General features: G+C 49.2%; 1 protein-coding gene across 5 annotated transcripts in view; it reads right to left on the reverse strand.

Annotated features, from left to right (window-relative positions):
- Positions 1-5,204: 5,204 nt before the first annotated feature.
- Positions 5,205-20,894, reverse strand: part of DAPK2 (death associated protein kinase 2) — a 115,963-nt gene continuing 100,273 nt past the window's right edge. For 4 of the 5 annotated variants that reach the window (XM_032342817.1, XM_032342813.1, XM_032342816.1 and 1 more), the window contains 2 exons: positions 20,637-20,682; positions 16,576-19,125 (listed from right to left, as the gene is read on the reverse strand). In XM_032342817.1, the coding sequence (XP_032198708.1) occupies positions 18,517-19,125; positions 20,637-20,682 (655 nt within the window). In that variant the 3' untranslated portion in view covers positions 16,576-18,516. Of the gene's footprint in view, positions 5,837-8,507; positions 8,592-8,686; positions 8,777-16,575; positions 19,126-20,636; positions 20,683-20,894 lie in introns of those variants that run through there. The other variant, XM_032342818.1, reaches the window with a different exon arrangement.

The following is a 20,894-nucleotide window of genomic DNA, read 5'->3' on the forward strand; positions in this document are numbered from 1 at the left end:
ATGCAACAGATGAAAAATGGCAGAACTTAGTCCAGGTTTTTGTGCTCTGAGTGGTGAGATATTAGAACTGATAAGAACCAGAAAGGGGAATTGAGGAAAGGCACGGGATCCCCTTCTCTCAATTCAAAATGAGATAAAGAAACCTAAGTGCAGTCCTGCCCAGGAACAGGGGAATGGCCCAGGTGGCTTTTCAGATCCTATCCAGCTTCTGGGTTTAAACTCAGAGATGTGAAGTCACCCAGAGCAAGAGGTGGTGAGCTCAATCTACTTGGGCTTGGAAGATGTCCTCGGACCACTCATCAGGGGAGGTGATGAGTGAGGAGGTGGAGCTGGGAGGGGCAGGGGGAGTTTTTTTGCCCTCTTTCTTTAAAATGGGCATATGAGGGGCACCTGGGTGGCTCAGTGGGTTAAAGCCTCTGCCTTCGGCTCAGGTCATGATCTCAGGGTCCTGGGATAGAACCCTACATCGGGCTCTCTGCTCAGCGGGGAGCCTGCTTCCCTCCTCTCTCTCTCTCTCTCTGCCTGCCTCTCTGCCTACTTGTGATCTCTGTCAAATAAATAAATAAAATCTTTAAAATAAATAAATAAATAAAATGGGCATATGAATGGGGTGCCTGGGTGGCTCAGTTAGTTAAGTATCTGAGTTTTGATTTCCTCTCGGGTCCTGGTCTCAGGGCCATGAGATTGAGCCCTGCATCAGGCTCTGCCCTGGGCGTGAAGCCTGCTTAAGATTGTCTCTTTCTCTCTCCTTCTCCCTCTGCCCCTCCCTGCCTTGCTTGGGCTCTCTCGCTCTCTCTCAAAAAATAAAACAAAATGAGACTATGAACGCAACCTAGGGACTCTCATAGGGTAGCAGAATGAGCTCTCATCAAAGTGCCAATAAAAGAACAGAGAAAAGCCCATCCTTGAGTTGCAAGGGGCAAGGACCACCCAGGGGTAGTCACGATGCAGCTTCATGTCCCGTCCACTCAAGCTTCGGTTGACCTGACGGCCATCAAGCTCTTCCTTTTTTTCACCTCACTTCCTTTTTTTTTTTTTTTTTAAGATGTTATTTATTTATTTGACAGAGAGATCACAAGTAGACAGAGAGGCAGGCAGAGAGAGAGAGAGAGAGGGAAGCAGGCTCCCTGCCGGGCAGAGAGCCCGATGCGGGACTCGATCCCAGGACCCTGAGATCATGACCAGAGTTGAAGGCAGCGGCTTAACCCACTGAGCCACCCAGGCGCCCTCACTTCCTCTTTTTAATTATTTTAATGTAATATTTGATAGATGCAAAAGAGTAGATACCTATTATGTAAGTAAAAAAGCATAATAATGAACTTCCAGGAGTCCACCGTGAATGCAGTGTTGGCTAGAACACTGCCAACAGCTAGCACCCGCCTTTGCGCTCCTCCCCGTCTCAGCTCAGATGAGCCCCTCCTCATCTCAAGGTGAGCTTGGCCTTGAATTTTGAGCTGTGTCATTGCCTTGCTTGTAACATATGGTTTTATCATATTTGCATGTATTCCTAAACGATGCATGGTATCGTTTTTGAGCTTTGCCAAAATAATATCATACTGTATGTGCTTGTCTGGGATGCTTTTTTTTTTCACTCCACAGGGTGTATCCGGAACAAAGAGAAGAATATGGGTTGGGGATAGGCAAAACTGGGCTGAATCTAGATCTTAAGCGCTCAAGCTGTGAGATTGCACGCAAATTTCTTAACTCTGTTGAGTCTCAGCTTCCTCATCTGTATAAATGGGGCTCTTGTTCCCCTTATAAGGTTATGAAGAGGATACAGTAAAAGCCTGCATATGAAGGGTTCCTCTTGCAGAACAGGGTTTTAAAAATTACTGCGAGCTTCTATTGTTTTCTTTTCCTCTTGTTTTTCTTCTAGCTCAGCGATGGAGATCAGTGATTCACAGGGCGAAAAATCCTTACAAAATTACTTCCCCCTAGATAATACAATCAACTGTTTTTTAGATTAAGAAGTGGGAACATGAATTTTATCCAGTTACTGAAGACATTACTAAAATATGTACTTGAGCTATATATTATGACTTGCAAATGGATGGAGAGGGAGAGAAAAAGAACTAGTGAGAGAAACTATGAGTGTGTTTCTGCTTTTTGAAATGTCAATTACCCATTGTTTACCGCTCTTCAATTGCTCCCATCCCTAAGCCCATCAAGGTTTGCTTAGAATGGGATCCTCTCAGCTGACCACTGAAGAAGACAATATTCTTTGGGGTCCAGCTTCCACGAACAGAACAATGACGGGATGACATTGAGCTGGGAACCAGACGGAAAGAAAGTTCTACAAGCCAGTGTCAGATAAAATTCCTTGTGATATCTCAGTCCTCAGTTTCGCTCTTTTCATATATACCGATTTTGTCTGTAGAGCACTGGGCTTGACTTTTCTTTCGCAGAGATTCTGTGGTTCACCTCTTATGATATGGTCTGCATTTGCTTCCCAAATAGGATTTTCACCAAATAAATATGTGAGTGGAAAAACCAAAAGTGATCTAAGATTTGGAGTCAGGAAGGCTGGTGAGATTGACATTAAAACACAGAGCACTCAAATATTTATGTGTGCATTTGTGAAATATTAATGTAGCACCCAGCAAAAATACACAGGCAAACACTCTGGGGCAGGGCTCCCTCAGATCTCTTTGAAGACCTGCCTTTTCAACCTAGCATAGCTTTCGTCACTGGAATATTCCATTCACCTCAGAGTACACTGTGGTTTCTTTCACCTTTAAAGTGTCAGCTGGCCAACACAGCCTTCTTCAGAGCCAACCCTACATACCTGGTTCCCATTGCCAGCTGCTCCCTTGATCTTCCCACCTGGAGGGCACCCACCATCTGCCAGCAGACACACTGCAGGGACTGAGCCTCTGTATGGGAGCGGCATGGGCACGTGGCTTCTTCTGGTTGCTGGGCTTCAAAGGCATTCTCAAAGGCAACCCCCTCTGTTCATTGCCTTTGCCCTGTGCTTCCCAAGGGATTTAGGAAACCTAGTAAGGGCCATCAAACACCAGAGAGCTGGACTGAGGGGACTCGGGGAGCAGGGCTTGATTGAGAAGAAGCCTAGGAGGAACCGTTGGTGGGCAGGTGGGAGTCCTGGATTGTGGACCCCTTCAGGGCAGGTGACATGTCTGTCCTGTTCACTCTTCCAACCCCAGCATCTAGAACACTGCCAAGCACATACTAGTTCCCTGACTGACTCACAACCCATGGAGATGGACTGATGTCCCCACTTAGCAGCAGTGTCCTTTATTCTGAAAAGATAGAAGCATGTGTGACAATGTCATCCATTTCCAGGAATGAAGTACAAAAAGCAGGGCCCAGTAAAGGACTGTCGAGAACGTGTTTAAAATGAGGCAAAGTGAAAGGTCCATCCTCTTAAGGGTGTACACAGTTCACTGGACTGAAGAAAGGAGCACTGTGCTAGGAGTCAGGAAGTCTTGGCTTTCATCAGACATTTTCACAAATGTGCTGTGTGGCACAGAACCAGTTACTTCCTCTCTCCAGGCTTTGGTTTCCTCTTCAGTTAAATGTAGCAGCTGGGCCACACAAACCCCAAAAGTTTAACTCTGTGCTCACGGTTGGAAACTCATGGCTAGGTTTGTCAACGCTGGTCACTGCTCTACTTCCCAGCAAGAGGTCAGTCCCCTACCCTCTACCACACATTACTTCCGAGGACCTCCCACCGAGCCCCTGTTCCGAACATTCTCCACTGACAGATGTGCCCTGCCACAGCCCATCACAGGCCCTGGGGCCCTGGACCTGGTTCCCAGCCTCAGCTGTCCTCCAGAAGCTGCAGTGAGGCACAGAATTGGTTCCGCCCGAGAATGAGGGACACCCAGGAACCACAGGCCAGCAGCAGAGCTTCCTCAACACACTGACAGCTCCATTCCCTTACTCCTGGAAGGTTCTCTGAAACTGGGCTGCCTTTCTATTCCCCTGGAGCCATTTTGCTCTGGATCCACGCACAGACTGAAGGCAGTGTGGCCCACTCCCTTTCAGAATGTGCTTCAAACCTACTGCTGACTCAGCCTTTCTTCCGGGCCTTTTCTTTTTGGCCCTTTTTCCTTTCGCCCTCTCTTCTTCCTGTCTCATTTTCCCCCTTCACTCACCTCCCAAAACTTCCCCTTTCTTCCCACACACTTTCTCAGTCTCAATGCTTCACCCTGATCTCTGGCTTCTAAGGCCCTTCTCTCGGGCTTCTGGTCAGTGTCCCCATTCTTTTGGCCTGGAAAGCAGGGCCCAGATTTCTACGACATTAAGGTTCCCTTACTTCCAGGATCCAGGTAACCCATCTCTTTCCCCTCTCCTTTCTCCCTGTGGGTCCTTCTTTGCCCTTCTCCATCCACATCTTTCAAAAAAAGTCCCCTCCCCTGGGCACCTGGGTGGCTCAGTTGGTTAAACATCTGCCTTCAGCTCAGGTCATGATCTCAGGGTCCTGGAATCCAGCCCCATGTTGAGCTTCCTGCTCAATGGGGAGTCTGCTTCTCCCTCTCTCTCTGTTCCCCGCCCCCCAACTTGTGTTCTCTCTCTTATCTCAAATAAATAAATTATATCTAAAAAAAAAAAAATTCCCCTTCCCCATCTTGGCCATAGTTGGCAGGTGTACTTAATTTCTAGGGCTGCCCTAACAACGTAGTACAGATGGGTGGCTCAAACAACAGGAATTTATTTTCTCACAGCTCTTGAGGCCATTAGTCTGAGGTGTTGGCAAGGTTGGTTTCTTCTGAGGCCTCTCCACTTACCTTGTAGATGGCTATCTTCTCTCTGTCTTCACACGGTCCTTCTTAGATGTCCTATCTCCTTGTCTTATAAGGAGACCAGCACGTTGGGTTGGGGGCCACCCCAATGACTTCATTTTAACTTAATTACCCTTTAAAGGCCCTATCTCCATATATAGTCATATTCTGTGGTACTGGGGATTGGAAGACACAACTGAGCCCCTACCCACGGGGCGATGGTAGTAGTGGTGGAGGAGGCACGGGCCTTATATGCTGTGTCTGTGATGATTGGGGGAAAGGGGTGGAAAATCTTTAGGAAAGGGTGTAGAAGGCAGGTGCCCTATGATCCAGAGGGAATGGTTCACTGTGGCCTTCTGAGGCACCGTCCCCTCAGCACCCCAACCCTGGGTGCTCCCCTAGAGTCAGGCACCTGAGCTAAAGGAAACCAGATGGGGATAGCCCTAAAAGAAGCCAAGCATCAGGCAAATCAGAAGTTTAATAAAAGTGAAAAAAATTATAATACAGTGGGCTGCTTTAGAAGGTCTAATATGTTGGTCAGCCCAACATACGGACTCCTTGTGGGTTCTGGGAGGTCACGGGATTGGTCCCTCACACCCTAAGATTCACTCTTCTCACTTGTCTTGTTTCCACAGGGGAAACCTCTGTCTTTCTGGTGTAATTTTTGACCAGGCTAGTTCTGAACTCCCTCATCCTGTGAGGAAACCTGCCGGAGTCTGACCTTTCCCCCCTGGTGATGATGTTCATTGACATTGTTTTCTCAAGTCCACACCTCATCCCAGGTTCTGAGGTTGGAAGACAGGTGAAAGCCTGTTTTATGGAGAATAAGAGCTTGGGGACGTTGGGGCCTCCTCCTTAGGAGACAGCCACTTCTCCCAGGGGCTCCTTGCTCCTCCCTAAAGTCTTCTGAATCCCGCAGGCCCATCTGTCTTGCAAAGCGTTCAGGGATACAGAATGCCTGGGCACTGGTAACGAGAGGGGACCCAGAGTCTGCGCAGAGAGAGCCGGGCCAGCTAGGAGGTACTGCTCCTCCTCCGGGAGTGGAGAGCTTTCCTCTTGGCTATGTCCTCCTCTGTGTCACTCTCACAATTCCTCTGGAAAAAAAAAAGAGGCCCAGGGCAAGGGGGTCATGAGAGGCCAGGGACAGGGTAGTGCTGGGCAGCCCGGCTGACACACCTGGGCCAGGGTCCTATAAGCCAGGGAGGTGGATATTGAGGCGAATTCTGTTGCTCTGGCTGGAGTCTTGAGGGGGACTGGGTGGGGGTAGGGAGGGACTTGAAATGGGGCCAGACCAATTGCCTGGAGGCCTCCTTCCCAGGAGGAAGGAAAGCAGGCAGCACATCTAAGAGAAACCAGGCACCAGGAGAACCCAAATCACAACAACAATCAAGATAATATCTGGTGTTTGTTGTAGCTGCCACGTAACAGTTGACAGGTCTCCCAAACTCAGCCTGGAGAGAATGGGGGGCAGGAGTGAGCCACAGGGACCTCCCCAAGCTCTGATGGGCCGCTGCCCCACACCCACTCTGCTCTGACTGGCTCAGGCTGCCCATCTTTATAAAAGGGGAAAAAGAGTAAAGTGTATTCCATGGCTGAACCAGAGTCAAGGCAGCCATCCTAGAGATCACAGTGCCTTTTTTATTCAGGTCATATCAGTCTAATCAAAAATTTTTTGAAGATTTTATTTATTTATTGGTCACAGAGAGAGCACACAAGCAGGGGGAGTAGCAGGTAGAGGAAGAAGCAGGCTCCCTGCTGAGCAAGGAGCCTGATGCAGGACCTGAGCCACACGAGACCCCAGTCTAAACAAATTACTAAAATTTATTAAGAGAGGTACTAATCCAGAAAGACTTCAGTGTCTCATAAATACTCGGTTGTTAGATGTTCAATTTTAAGGGTGACTGAACAAAAGAACTTATCATCATCATCATCATCATTATTTAAAGGAAATTTCCTCTGAGAAAACTATATAATAGATGTCTAGGACCCAAGCCTTCCTTTTCCACTTGTAGAATGAGGCATTGAGCTGATGGCACTGAATGTTTAAGTAAAAAAAGGCTATATTTAAAAATGTGTGCACAAGGACAAACATTAAGAAAGAAATTTACAGGGGTGCCTGGATGGCTTAGTCGTTAAGCATCTGCCTTTGGCTAGGTTATGATCCCAAGGTCCTGGGATCGAGCCCTACATCCGGCTCCCTGATCCATGGGAAGCCTGCTTCTCCCTCTCCCACTCCCTCTGCTGTGTTCCCCCTCCTGCTGTATCTCTCTCTGTCAAACAAATAAATAAAATCTTTTTAAAAAATTAAGAAAGAAATTTACATTCTTTCAATGATTCTCTGGTCCTGTCTTCCCATGGCCTCCATCATATCAGAGCAACTCACTTGCCATGTGCCTTCCTGGAGCTTTCTCTCTCTCTCTCTCCTTCTCCTGGCCTAAGCCAGTTGGAAATCCAAGGTCAAGATTAACTTTAGCCAAGTACATCCTGGACCAAGCCTGGCTATAACAATAAAAATAACTCAAGCTCTGCTGAATAGCAATTTTTTAGCATGAGTCAGAGCCAAACAATGAAAAAGTAAGCTGGGGGAAAGTCTGCCTGTCATTAACAGGGATTTTCAGAGGGAAAGTCCAGTCCCCTTGAACAACAGGTGAGGAGAGCCATCAGAGAAGGGACACGGCTTTGCCAAAGCCACACAGTTGCTTGGGGCCTCTTGTGCCACAAATCCTCAAATCAAGGTTAAGAACCAACAAGAGCTTCGGCTAACGGAAGTGGACCCCAGGACCTGGCGCAGAGGGAGGTTCCGGGATGCAGCCCGAGCACTGCATGTCCTGGGACTGTTCAGGGCTGACGGCCCCATCCGTCTTAGGCAGCTGCCCTTCCTGTGCCATCCCAGACACTTCTGGAGTCTCCCCACTTTGATGAGCAACAAGGAGCATCCGTCCCGGGGACCTCTATGGCTGAAACACTAACTGCATTCAAAAGCACTTGGCACTGTATGTTAGACTACGGGGAGATTTTACACAATCACAACTGTGAATACACACTGAGCACTTCTAATGCCAGGCTCTAAGGATAGGTCCTCATTTAGTCCTCGTGACTACTCTACGAGGTAGGAACTGTTGTTAATCCCATTTCACACAGGATAGCATTTTGGCACAGAGAGGTTAAGTCATTTCCACAAGGTCACACAGCTAATAAATGGCCAATATGAATTCTGAAAGTCTAGTTCCAGAGGCCACGCTCCTGATCAGAGTAAGTTCATTTTAAATGTACATGAATAGTTACAAGCTAGTCAAATATCATCTAAATATTGTTGTTGTTGTTGTTATTGATGGCAATCTAAAGCAAAACAGAAATGGACAAATTGAAAGACAAATATTAAGCTTCCATTCTACAACAGATCTTTGGATTGTGAGGAATATATTTTGGGTTGACTCTGATAGTTGCGTTATTCAGAGCCCTCAAGGTCTCCAGCAGGCCACAAGTCCTCAGGGAAAGACTGGGGCAGTAAAGTCCCTTTGACAGTCCACTAAGCAAAGATTCAAGATCCTCCAGAAGTCCATGCTGCCCCCTTAGAGTGCTCCCCTCCCAGGACTGCCCCAGAAGTCCCCCTGAACATGCAGCCTCCGCCAATCACACAATGCAGAGGAGGACAGGACGAGCGGAACCGGTGGGAAATAATTAGCACCCACCTGATCCCTTCCACCCCCGGGCTCCAGGCCACCCCAGAATCCTGCCCAACAAGAGAACTCTGCATTTCCCTACCAGATCCTCATCTGGCTGCAGGTGCACCTTCTTCATCAGGGAGCGGGTGAGGTGGTTGCACAAGGAGACGATGCTGAAGGAGAGCTGAGGGAGAGAGGAGGAGAGAGGGACTGCCAGTTGAGACTGTGCACAGAGACCCGCCGGGGTTCCCTGCTCCCCACCCCTTAACCCTGACACACCTTCCACCGCCTGCGGACATACTGCTTCTTGAAGTTCTCCAGGTTGACCACAGACTCCCTGCGGACCAGGGCTTGCTGGTTGTCCACCGGCTGGGAGACAAAGCAGAGTTTGGTGGCTGATGTTGGGCTTGGGTCGGCAGCCACCCCGCTCTCCAAACCCCCAGCCACATAGCATCCTTAGCCTGACTCTGCCACCTCCCCCTAGGGCAGGGCATGCAGGGGGACATCGCATTGAGGCCAAAGGTTGCAGAGGTCTCAGCTGTTCCGGAGATGCCCCTGGGGCCCCTGAGCTATATTATAACACAGCCAACACACACTCTGGCTGGGCAGGAGCCGCGTCCCCCCAGAGCGGAAGAACGGGAGGCAGGGCCTTCAGGCATTGCTCACTTTGGGGAAGGGTCATCGGACAGCAGTCTAGGATGCCCACTGTGCGCTGGGCTGCCACTGGGCTTAGTAAAATAGAGGGCAAATAGAACATCAGGACTCTGTTCACAAGTAAACTGAAGGAAACAGGGGCTTGGGTGGCAGGGGAGAGGAAATGGGATGTAGAGTTGCCTTTCACAGCTTGGCCGTTAAAGCTCAGCTTACATCCTGACTTCAACAACCCTGGCCTGGCTTTGCTAAGCCTCAGTTTTCTCATCTGTATTATGGGGATAGTCGCTTTATTAAGGTAGAGATGACATATAAAAAAATTGGACATATTTAATGTGCACAATTTGATGAGTCCATTCCCCCTTGAATTCCTCCCTTCCTGTAAAACAAGGTTTTCCTAGATCAAAAGACAGCTTTCAGAGGTTCTATGAGCCTCCCAAAATGGTCTGCAAATTTTAGTGTGTAAACTTATACATGAATCTTGGGGGCAGCATTATTCATAATAGCCAAAAAGTAGACACAACTGAAATGTGCACCACCCGATGAGTGAACAAAATTCCATACAATGGAACATAATGCAGAAATATTATTCATAATATAGTTGACAACAATGCAGGGGTTAGGGCACTGAACCCTAAGACAGTCAAAAATCCACATATAACTTTTGACTCCCCCAAAACTTATCCACTAATAGCCTCTTGTTGACCAGAAACCTCCCTGATAACATAACAGTTGACTGACATGTTTTGTATGTTATATGTTTTATGTACTGTATTCTTAAAATAAAGCAAGCTTGAGAAAATTATAAGGATGAGAAAATACTTTACAGTGCTGTACTGTGTTTGGAAAAATAATGTGGACCCCCGCAGTTCAAACCTGGGTCCACTGTTCTGACAGATGCTACAATGTGGACGAACCTTGAAAATATTATGTTGAGGGAAGGAAGCAAGACACAAAAGGCCACACATACTGTATAATTCTATTTTCATAAAATGTCCAGAATAGGCAAATTGATAGAGACAGAAATGAGATTGGTAGTGGCCAGGGCTGGAAAGAAGAGTTGCTGGAAGAGGATTCTGAGGGGGTATGAGGTTTCTTTTTGTTGTGACAAAATGTCCTGGAGTTGGATGGTGGTGATTTTTGCACAATCTTGTGAAGATACTAAAGACTACTGAATTGTATTGTTTTAAATGGGGAATTTTAGGGTGTGTGAATTGTATCTCAATAAAAAATTTAATTTAATGGGTGTGTGTACAGGCAGGCAGTTCTTCCGAGGAGAGCGGATAGAATTCATCCATTCTCGGAGAACTCTGTGACCCCAAGGAAATGAACTGCTGGAGGTGATCCATAGGGGCCCATCCCCTGTGGATTTTTCTCTCTGCTCTGACAGCCTCCTCACAGCAATGCCTCATGTGGCTTCACAGAGAATGCTGAGTGACACAGCTCGCGGGTTCCTGAGTGCTGGTCTTGTCTCTCATCCATAATGGAGCACTCCTCCATTCTTGATTTCTCATCATGGCCCTCCGCAATGGGGGAGCCAACGCATTAGGTCCCCACACAGCTGGGGACCTAAAATCCAGCAGGAGGCGCACTTTCCATGTCCACCCAATCCTGCCCTTGGAAAGCCCCCAGGTGTTTCAAAGCCCAGTTCAAACATGTCCATTCCCCAAGACAGCTTCCGAAAAGCAATGCCTCCCTCCCCGCCATAACCGAAACACAGGTGGGCTCCCTCAATATTTCTCCCCAACCTTGGCCAGCTCTGCAGTGGGGCCGTCTCCCTAGCGAAAAACAACTGGAGGGCACAGAAAGAATTTTCTTCGTGGTTTTATCAGTGTCCTCTGCCCCACCTCCTCCCCACCCTGAGCATACACCGGTAGGTGCTCAACAGCTGCACCCTTAGTTTCCCTGAGTTGCTGAAGAGACACCTGACACCTGCTCACTGCTGCCAATGACAGGCGCAGGCGCCTGGATCAGCAGCCATGACACCATGGCTCCCCAGGGCTCTGCCGGGGAGTCAGCACAGTTCTGTGGGGGTCAGGGAGCAGGGAGGAAAGTGTGCATACCCTTGACATTGGAGCGGGGATGAGTAAGCCAGGGGCTGTTCACTCTCCCAAATTAAAACACTCTTTGGGCCAAAGAGTGAGGAGGAATGAGGGGAGGGGAAGGAGGAAGATGGAGAGGGAAGAGATGAGAAGAGGATGAGGCCACGGAAGGGACCATGCGGCTGATCTCCCCTAGCTCTTTCCTTAATTGCCTCTCACCTCCTGTGCTGCACCGGCAAGCCCAGTCCTGGGTCTAGGTCTCACCTGAGGGCAGAGCCTGACTTTTCCCCGTATCAAAGCCTTCCAGTAGCTTCTTCCCTGCTCTCTTGATGGAAACCAACAAGCTCACCAAGATCCCCAAGGCCTGTACCATCTGGGTCCTTCTCCAACCTGATTTCCTCCCTTTCTCCTTTCTCTTGCTGTGGCTCCTCCAGTCCGCTTGCTGGCTCAGGAATCCAAAATCTCAGGGTCTTTGCCCTTGCTCCTTCATACATTCACTTTGTCACTTTGTTCAGTCTTTGCTCAAACGTCACTTCCTCAGGAAGCCTTCCTTGACTACTCTGTATCAAACAGCATCCCAACTGCCCCATACAATGCACTGTGCCCACACCCTACTTCTTCATAACAGGTCACACTACCTGACATTTTATTCTGTACTTATTTTTTTGTTGTTGTTACTCTCTCTCTCTCTCCTGCACCTCCCAGCAACAAGTATCTCCTTTCCAGGGTGATTTCCTGCCTCCCCAACCCACAGAACATTTCCACCCCTAACTTCACTAATGTCTGCATTCACTTTTGAGCCTCAGGCCTGCCGGGAACCCTTGTACTTTACTTGGAGAGTCTGATGAGGGATCAGCAGACTCTGGGAGGGAAGGGACCTCTTCTTATCCACTTCCTGATCAGCACTCTTGTCAGAATAGAAATGCCCAAACCCCATGGCTGGAAGGTCAACATATAGTTGGGGGAATCCCTTTAATAGGCATCCTATCTTCCAACTGGTCCAGCAGTGCCAGCCATGGAGCAGAGGGGCCCAACTAAAATATGGGGTGGGGTGACCACTCCCAGGGGCCATTAATAAAAGGTGATGCAATTGCTTCTAGGGCCCAGTCTATGTGCTACACAAACAGCATGAACTCTGAGAAGAGGGCCAGCCAGGCATAAATCTGTCAGGCTGGCCTTTCCTGATCAATGGGTCTCCTTGGTTGCTAAGAGGCTCATCACATGCTGACACTACCATCGAATCTTTGAAAGTCAGAGGCATAAATTCTGCAGTGAAATCTGTTCCCGGAAGGAATGTGGCACTTCTGATTCAGTGAGGGGTGTTGGGGGGATGGGGCCGTGTTCTGCCTTCTCCTGGCCCTTCCCTCCCTGCGAACACACACTACACACTCAGGTCCTTTGGCTAGAGCATGGGCAATTCTGACCAGACTCCTAGGAGTATGTTTAGTGTCTCGGAAAAATGTCGGGAAAGGAAGCAAGAGGAGAGAACACTGGCTGAAGTCAGGTTTTGTTTATGGAGACGCAAATGGCCTTGGAAAAGTCCAGCAGGGTCAGCACCAATGTCCACAGAGCAGAGAGATGATATAGCAACTATCCCCCAGGCACATAAAAGGAACTCTCTTTATAAGAAGAGACACTCCAGATTTTCTCTCAGTATCAGGCCTCCTCTAGAAACTGCAGACAGATTGCAACTTCTCAAACCTCCATCTGTGCCGTTTCTCCAGCTCCATCCTCCACAGAAAGTCAAGGACACCTGAGCACCCACTTCCCTCTCCAGCCTAGGTCTGTCTGTCTCCAACCCCAGCAATCTCCCCGAATCCAGTCTCTCTATAGGTGGCACCTCCAACTCTCCCTTTTGGGTGCTAGAGCCTGGGCCCTACTGGTTCTCACCTCCCAGTCTTCCCAGGAAAGAAGAAGGTGAAGCTTCTGAGAGCCTGAGTGTCTGCCTCCTAATGCATGGATGGGGAGAGACTGTGTCTCCAAAGGTCATCCTGTACTGAAGAAGCCAATGAAAAGCAGTAGGAATGCCCCCTTTCCTTGCCTGACCTGGTCTCACTTCTCTGAGTTAGGTCTCTGTACTTTTAATCCTCTTTCCAGGACCTTCAGTTTTCTGAGCAATTTTTGGTCCCCAGGAAACGCTTCCAAAGCTCTCCCCCCTGTACTCTTAGAGAAGACAGGAGACCTGAGAGATGTCACAGCCAAATGCTACACATGGACTGTGTTTCGATCCCAATTTGAACAAACCATGCACTGCAACAGGACAGCCTGGAGAAAAGTGGGGACATGGGAGTATAAAATATCTATTCGCACGATATCGAGGAATGATTCTTGCTTTTGTCAGGTGTGATAACGGTACAAGAGTAGCATTAAAAAGAAAGTGCTTAGGGGCGCCTGGGTGGCTCAGTGGTTTAAGCCTCTGCCTTCGGCTCAGGTCATGATCCCGGGGTCCTGGGATCGAGCCCCATGTCGGGCTCTCCACTCAGTGGGGAGCCTGCTTCCCCATCTCTCTCTCTGCCTGCCTCTCTGCCTATTTGTGATCTCTGTCAAATAAATCAATAAAATCTTAAAAAAAAAAAAAAAAAAAAAAAAGTGCTTAGAAATTCATGCTGAAGATGAGTGAAATAAATAAGTCTAAAGTTTGCTTTCAGATAGTGCAGAAACAGCAGAGTGCAGCAGAGAAACAGAGGGGAGATCACTGGCCGTGACTAGCTCACTGCTGCAGGTGGGCAAGAGGTATCTGGAATTCACTGTGCCATTCTGGATATTTGTGAAAATTTCCCATAACAAAAAGTTCAAAATGAAAACAGTCCCTCTGTTAAATCTCTGTAAATATCCTCTTTTTTCTCCATTTTACAGGTCCAGGCTCCTGACCCCAATCTGAGCTCATGCCCATCCCCGCCCCCCCAATCCTACATGGCATCATCTCAGGTTATAGCTTGGGAAGGAGGTGTTGAGGGGGCGGGGTCCCTCCCTGAGAACACTTCTGTCCCCTGCTGCCCTTCTGACCCTTTCTCAGTCCAAATTCATCTCTACCATTTTCTGGAATACTGGGTACCTCTATTTATGACTCAGCATGGCCCTTCCCATCTCCCAGCTCGGGGTGTAGGGGGTTGGTACCATGGTTCCCATCTGTCCCAGACTGAGTGCTTTATTCAGGGGGTTGTCTTGTCCTTATCTGTCACCTCCTTCCAGAGCCAGAGCACAATCAGTATTTGTCCCAATGAACTGGTTCCTTCTGTTCCTCAAATATGCCCACTGCTGGGTCTCCTCTACAGGGCAAAGAATCTTCTCCACGGGCCAAGAGTTTCGCAGACAAAGGAGAAAAAGCCACAGACATTTCCAGAGATAGACAGTGGGGTTGGAAGCAGGCACACAGCCACATCCCACACAGGTCAGCTATACTGTGTACCAGAGTGAGGTGGGGGGCCACTGTCTTCATAATCACATGTAGGGGAGGCTAGGCAGTGCGGGGAGAGGGCTCATGGGGGAGACCAGCTTCTCCTGTCATTATCACTTCACTGCCACCTCCTGCTGCTGCAGACTCACCGGTTGCCATGCTATCTCCACCTTTCCCAACGCAAAGCTGAGCTATCACATGCCATGCACATTGGCCTCAGCCCGGGGGGACAGGCTCCTGCCTTCCCCAGGTGCCGACTTTCCAGCTTACTTGGGAGTCCGTAATCTGGAAGATGTCAGCCTCCCCTCCCCAATAGCCCAGCGTGGCCTTTGCACAACCGCTCAATACCTGGTGAATGAAAACTCCTCCTTCATGGCTGATAATGGCCTAGCAGTGCTCCCCAGGCCCGCCTCCCTCTATGTACTAGTGAAACATTCCTTTCCCGACACCCCATCTGGCCACCGTCAGCCCTGTCCTGCCCTTGACTCCACTGTTAAAATGCCAGCTATGCCCAGGTGGCAGAGAACCCTGGGTCTCCTCTGGCTGGGCGTTCCACCATACTCCTTGGCCTCTCCCCTTGGCATCAAGTTCTGATGCCAAAGGGCAATAGGAGTCAGACTGGCCAGGTGACAGAGGAAGGTCACAGTCCCCTCTCATTTCCCTGAAAGACCTGGGGGCATTTCTCAGGTCATTTCGATTTGTGTTCACAAGCTCTTAGTTACAGAGAAGGGTCTGCTTATAAAACATCTAAATAATAAATAGCTACCAATGACCAGACATGAACCAAGAGAGGACAATTCCACGACTGTGAGGAAAACCACTTCTAGTTCTGACTCCAGCTCTGCGGATGACCAGCTGGCTGACTCCAGCCAGGTCTTGTCCTGTCAAATGCTGTGAAATGAGGATGTCTGGTGGTTGGCCGCTCAGTACCTCCCAGCACGAGCAGGGAGTGGCCGATGCCACGATTCTGGACTAACCACTTTTCCCTGCCTGTTCCCAGTCTCCTTCATTCAAATCAGCATCAACGCCTTCCTTACTCCTTCAGTGCATTTTATGTCGACCTTCACAAGGAAGTTTAACCTGAGTTACTCAACTAGGAACTTCCTTTCCTTAGCAAATCTGGTTGTATGAGGTCAAGTTCTATTGACACGGCCAAAGGGACCTTTTTATAGTTGCAGTGTCTTATCTTATGGCAAATGAGTGCATTACATCTCAAGACAGGGCAAATAAGTTCTTGGAGAGACTGGAGACAGGTCACTTGTACCCAGTCTCCCAGGCAAGGCACAGAAAACGGGGCTTTGCTATCTTCCACTGATTCCAAATACACACTTTTGTGTCTCTGAAATCAGGATTTCTCTTCGAACCAATGGCATCATATCATTACTGTCGGTCTGAAGTGAAGGCAGCTGTTCCAGGAGATAACCACACCGCTTCTGCCAGACCTCAGGGGGCCCCCAACCTCAGACCATGTGACATCAGATTCTCTGCTTGAGGAACATTCAGATCACACCGATTGGGCAAATACAGAAAGTACACCTATGTGAGGACCACCCACCTGAGCTCCTCTTCTCTAGCATTAAGAATGAAACACACAGGGGTGCCTGGGTAGCTCAGTAGGTTAAAGCCTTTGCCTTCGGCTCAGGTCATGATCTCAGGGTCCTAGGATCAAGCCCGGCATCAGGCTCTCTGCTCAGCAGGGAGTCTGCTGACTCCTCTCTCTCTGCCTATCTCTCTGCCTACTTGCGATCTGTCTGTCAAATAAATAAATTTTTAAAAATCTTAAAAAAAAAAAAGAATGAAACACACATTTCCTTGCTTTCCCTTTTTGCACGATGGCTTTATTTCTGCTTGCCGTCTCAGGGAGGGTGTCCCGGCTTTGGTGGGGAGGTGAGGCGGTCTCCTATCACACCTGGCTTTTTTTTCTCTTATTTTTGGTATGTAAAATAACAATGCATTGTATATTTAACGAAAATATGGTTTCTCACATTTGATGGAAACTGTTTCTGTTACAAATATTATATGTGATATTTGAAATGATCTAGCATGATAATGGAAACAGAGGTAGGTTTGCATGTGTCACTCATTGGCCATCCCCTCCCCCACCCAGCTCTGCAGGTGTTCACTAGCCTGGCATCCATCATGGCTCCCCAAGACTCTTGGGATGAAGGCAGACTCTTAAATTTGGCCAAGTACCACTGGTCATGCCTTCTCTCCAGCCACATCTACACCACCTACCCACCCTACCCTCTCCCTTCCAGCTTCCACGCCCTCTCTACCACCAAGCCCTGGCCCTGACAGCTCTGTTGTCAGGAACACTTCTTTCTCCCTGTTTTGCTCCCCAGACCCCGCCTCCATCATCACTACCTCAGGGAGGCCTTCCCCGACTAGATCAAACCCCACTACTGGCTACGCACATTTCTTTCATAGCATGTGTTCCACACGCACTCTTGCACTTGTAGAATGTTCTTGATTAATGTGGGAATCCTTTACCTGACCGTGAACTCCATGAAGTCAGGAGACGAGCCTGTTTTTACTCAACATTGTAACTCCAGTGCCAACCGAGTGCCTGGAAGTTGGCATGTGCTCAAACATTATTTGTCAATAGATGGTTGGGTGACCCTGGGCATCTCTGCTATGGAAGCAGAGAGTAAACTCCTGGAGCCGGGGGCGGTTCCCACTGATTGTGGCCTTGGGCAAGTCAATCTCTCTGTTTCCATATCTCCAAATTGGGAATAACACTTATCCTGCCTATCTGACAAGGGTGTTTTGTGAATCTGTAAAGTCACTTTGAAATGATACCATCTGGTCCCTCACCCCCAAGCTTCTAGCCCAGTGCCGGGCCCACACTTGACCACACTCTGTCCATATGAGCTGGCTGACTGGCTCCTCCAGGGAGATGACCTCACACAGTCCTCAGGGAGGGGTGCTCAAAGCTTGGGGTCACGAGGGGGACCCCTGAGCTTGTGCTTCCCAATCTTAAACTCTCATAGAGTTTCTCAGCCCTTTCAGGGCTCCAGTGCCCTAAGTACATAAGAAAAGGGACCTTCTTTCGATTCCTTTTGGTCTTCATTCCTAAAACAAGGTTGGGACCTTTGGCCAGAAGGGAGAAAGGGAGGGGAAGGGGGAGATCCTGCCCCTTGCCTCCTGCTTGGCACACTGATCTGCAGACAGGGACAGGGCTGGATAGGAACAGCGAACAGCACCCTTCAGGACCCCTTCTTGCGACAATCATCTAAAGCTATGGGCCATTCTACTCTACCTGGCAGAATACATAAACTAGATGAAGTTGTTAACTTTACCTCTGGAGCTGAACATTACTGTGAAGGTGGACACTTAGAGCAAAATCTCACTATTGCTTCCCATAGACTTCATCTGTATCAACCAGCTACAAAAGACCTTGAGGATGTCACTTTCCCTCTCTGTATCAATTTCCTCAACAGTTACGTGGAAACAGTAGTAACAACAATGCTAATACCACCCACCTTCCTGTTCACAGAGTTCTTTTAAACATCAAAGACATAAGTGCTCTTAAGTGAAAAGTCAGTGCCAGTAAAAGGTAATATTTTCTCTATGCATTTTAAATCCCTCCTTACATAGCAGGAAAGCAGCACACTGGCTTATTGTTATTCCTAAATTAAGGCAAAGACTCCTCAAGGTCTGCAGTCCCTAAGGCACAGAGGTGGGAAGTGAGATGCGAATGAATCCAAGATCACAAATCAATTCTCGAGCATCCCCCTAGGGCCAGCCACCCTCCCTCCGTTGTGGAGGGGTATTGACTCGCAATTGTTTCAACAGCCTGGCCTCTGCCAGCCACCCTCCCAGAAATCCAGGCTGGTGAGAGGAGGTGCAGAAGGAATAACTAGCTAGCACCTTCCTGGTTCTGGATCCTGTGAAGGGGGTGGAAGGCTCTGCTACAGACACACACCCCGTGGGCTAATTCTAGCTGACGTCCTGGCAGGGTGCTCAGAAGCATGCTTCTGAAAATCCTCCGGGATGCATCACGGACTAGATTCTGGTACTCAGGGCTTCAAGCCGGCCAAGGCTTCCTTGCCGGCTGATCTGTCGAGCAGCTCCACTAGGGACTCCCTGGCATCTCTGTGGAACATGGAGCCCAGGCCATCTGTGTTCCTATCCTCCAGCTGGAAGCTGCCTGCCAGTTCCTGGATCCACTGTAGGTCTGCTGAGAGCTCCTGCCTTAAAGCTTCAAACTGTGTCTGCAGATGGTCCAATTTCCTGGCCATGCTTCCGAGGCCCGCTCCTGTGGCCTGGAGGTCTTCTCGAAGGAGCTTCTTCAAGGACTCCACTTTGCGGAACTCATACTTGAGCTGGGAGAGGTCGTGCCGGGCATTCTCGCTCTCCTCTCGGTACCAAGCTTCCTTCTCGTTGTATATGGAGACTAGGGCCTCCACATCATCCTGGATGGTGTTGTGGGTCCCTGCCAGGGTACGGCAGCCCTGGTCGACCTGTGCCACATCCTCTACTACGCGGGCGAAACGCTCGAAGTTGACGTATGTGTTATTAGGGGGCATGCTCGAGTGGCATTTAAGGGTGTACTCTCTCAGGCGCTTGGTCTTCAGCTGGGTGGGCTCTGTCTTCTGCTGTTCCTGGGCTCTGACTTCTCCTTTGGACTAGTGGGTATTTGGATAGAACAGCCAGAATTAAGTTGATGCCTGATCCAAAGGGCAGTTCAAGGTGCAGGCAGAAGGCACACAAGCAGCCTTGTAGTCATTTGCTGCATGCATCAGGCCACAGGGAGGACCACGGTGGGATGAGCATCCCCACGGACGATGACAAAGATGCTGCCCACATGCTCACCTCAGGGCTGGAGGGCAGGGATCTATGGCCATTAGAGAAGGTCTCCACACGCATAGCATTGAGGGAGCTCACACAGACAAGCAGGCGATAGCCAGAACTCTGCAGGCATCCGCTCAAAGGCACGAGCAGACAAGGCCATGGCTGACTGAGGGAGGTTGAGGGACTGCTCTCCTTCAGGGCCGGCTGGCATGCTGGGCCTCAGCAACTTGGTACCCTAAGCCCAAGGAACTCCCTCACTCTGGGCTCAGGGCCCACTCCAAACCTAGAGGGCCCTTGGCCTTCCCCATCCTTTAATGGGCAGATGAACCTACTCCAAAGCATTCCAGCCCTCCCTCACCTCCATCTTCCACAGGCCCTATCCTTGCCCGTCTGCTCGCTCAGATCATCCTAGCCTCTCCTTGAGATCCAGATGAATGGGACATCTGGTGATGCCCAGGGAGTGCGCATCTCATCAGTCAGCAGAAGTAGGGCTGTAATCCTGGTCTCCTGATTTGCACCCCAACAAAGTGGGTTTTTTTGTTTTGTTTGTTTGTTTGTTTGTTTTTATAAGTAATCTCTATACCCAATGTGGGGCTTGAAGGCTTGAACTCCCAAACCCAAGGTCAAGAGTCACATGCTCTATACCTGAGCCAGTCAGACACTCCTGGGCAAAGTGCTTTCAACTAGTATTTTACTGTACTATGCCTAGAAAGCAAGACCCTCCCCAGACTAGTGGCTGGAAGGCCAGTTACAACACAGGTTAGGTGGGGCGTCACCTTTGCGCCCCCACCTCCCCAGAGGGAACAGCCTTGCACTGAGGATGACTGCCTGTCCTCCACACTAGGCTGCCATCTTCGAGCCCTGTCCCCTAAGGTTTCAAGGCGCTGGAGAAAGCTGGCTGACTAGTCAGCGTGTCATCCTTTAGTCAGAGCCCCGAAAGTCAGAAAGAAAGAGGTTTGGTTACAGAATTGAGGTTTCTAATTGTCTTTGCTTTCTCTCTACAACTTGGGAGTCTTGATTTCTGCTTTGAGAATGACAGTGACACGTCCTCTGACAAAATACACTTTGTAAGACAGCCCCAAGGATAAAGTGTTTCAAGGGAGGTTTGTGAAGGCTTCATTTCATAAGTCACCCGAACCTGTGAAATATAAACTTAAACCTATGAACCTATTTGAGCAAACCCAGACCATTTGGCACCCCTGCCTGGCTTTCATCTATTTATGCCCAAGGGTGGGGGTTTCTAGCAAAGGTCTTCCTGTGGGCCCTCTGCATCTGGCCACCCCACCCAGCCCTGGCAATGGATTGCAGACCTCCTGCTCACTGGCACTCCACACCATGCCCTTACCGTGATCCACGGGTGTCGGAGAGCCTCTTGGATTGTGAGCCGTTTCCTGCAACGAGAATCAGAAAACAGTGATGATCCAGGGGGACAGAAGCTGAGAGCAATGGTCTCCATCCTCACTCTTTGTCAGACCTGCCCTGTGGCATTCTTTGACCACTGGATGGGGAACTGGCTGAACTCCCTGCATTCCAGACAAAGTGGTCCAGGCAGACCCCTCCATAGAGTGACATTACATAAACCCTCATCTTTGGCTGCAAACTC

Source organism: Mustela erminea, chromosome 5 (assembly GCF_009829155.1).
Source record: "Mustela erminea isolate mMusErm1 chromosome 5, mMusErm1.Pri, whole genome shotgun sequence".
Classification (NCBI taxonomy): Eukaryota; Metazoa; Chordata; class Mammalia; order Carnivora; family Mustelidae; genus Mustela; species Mustela erminea.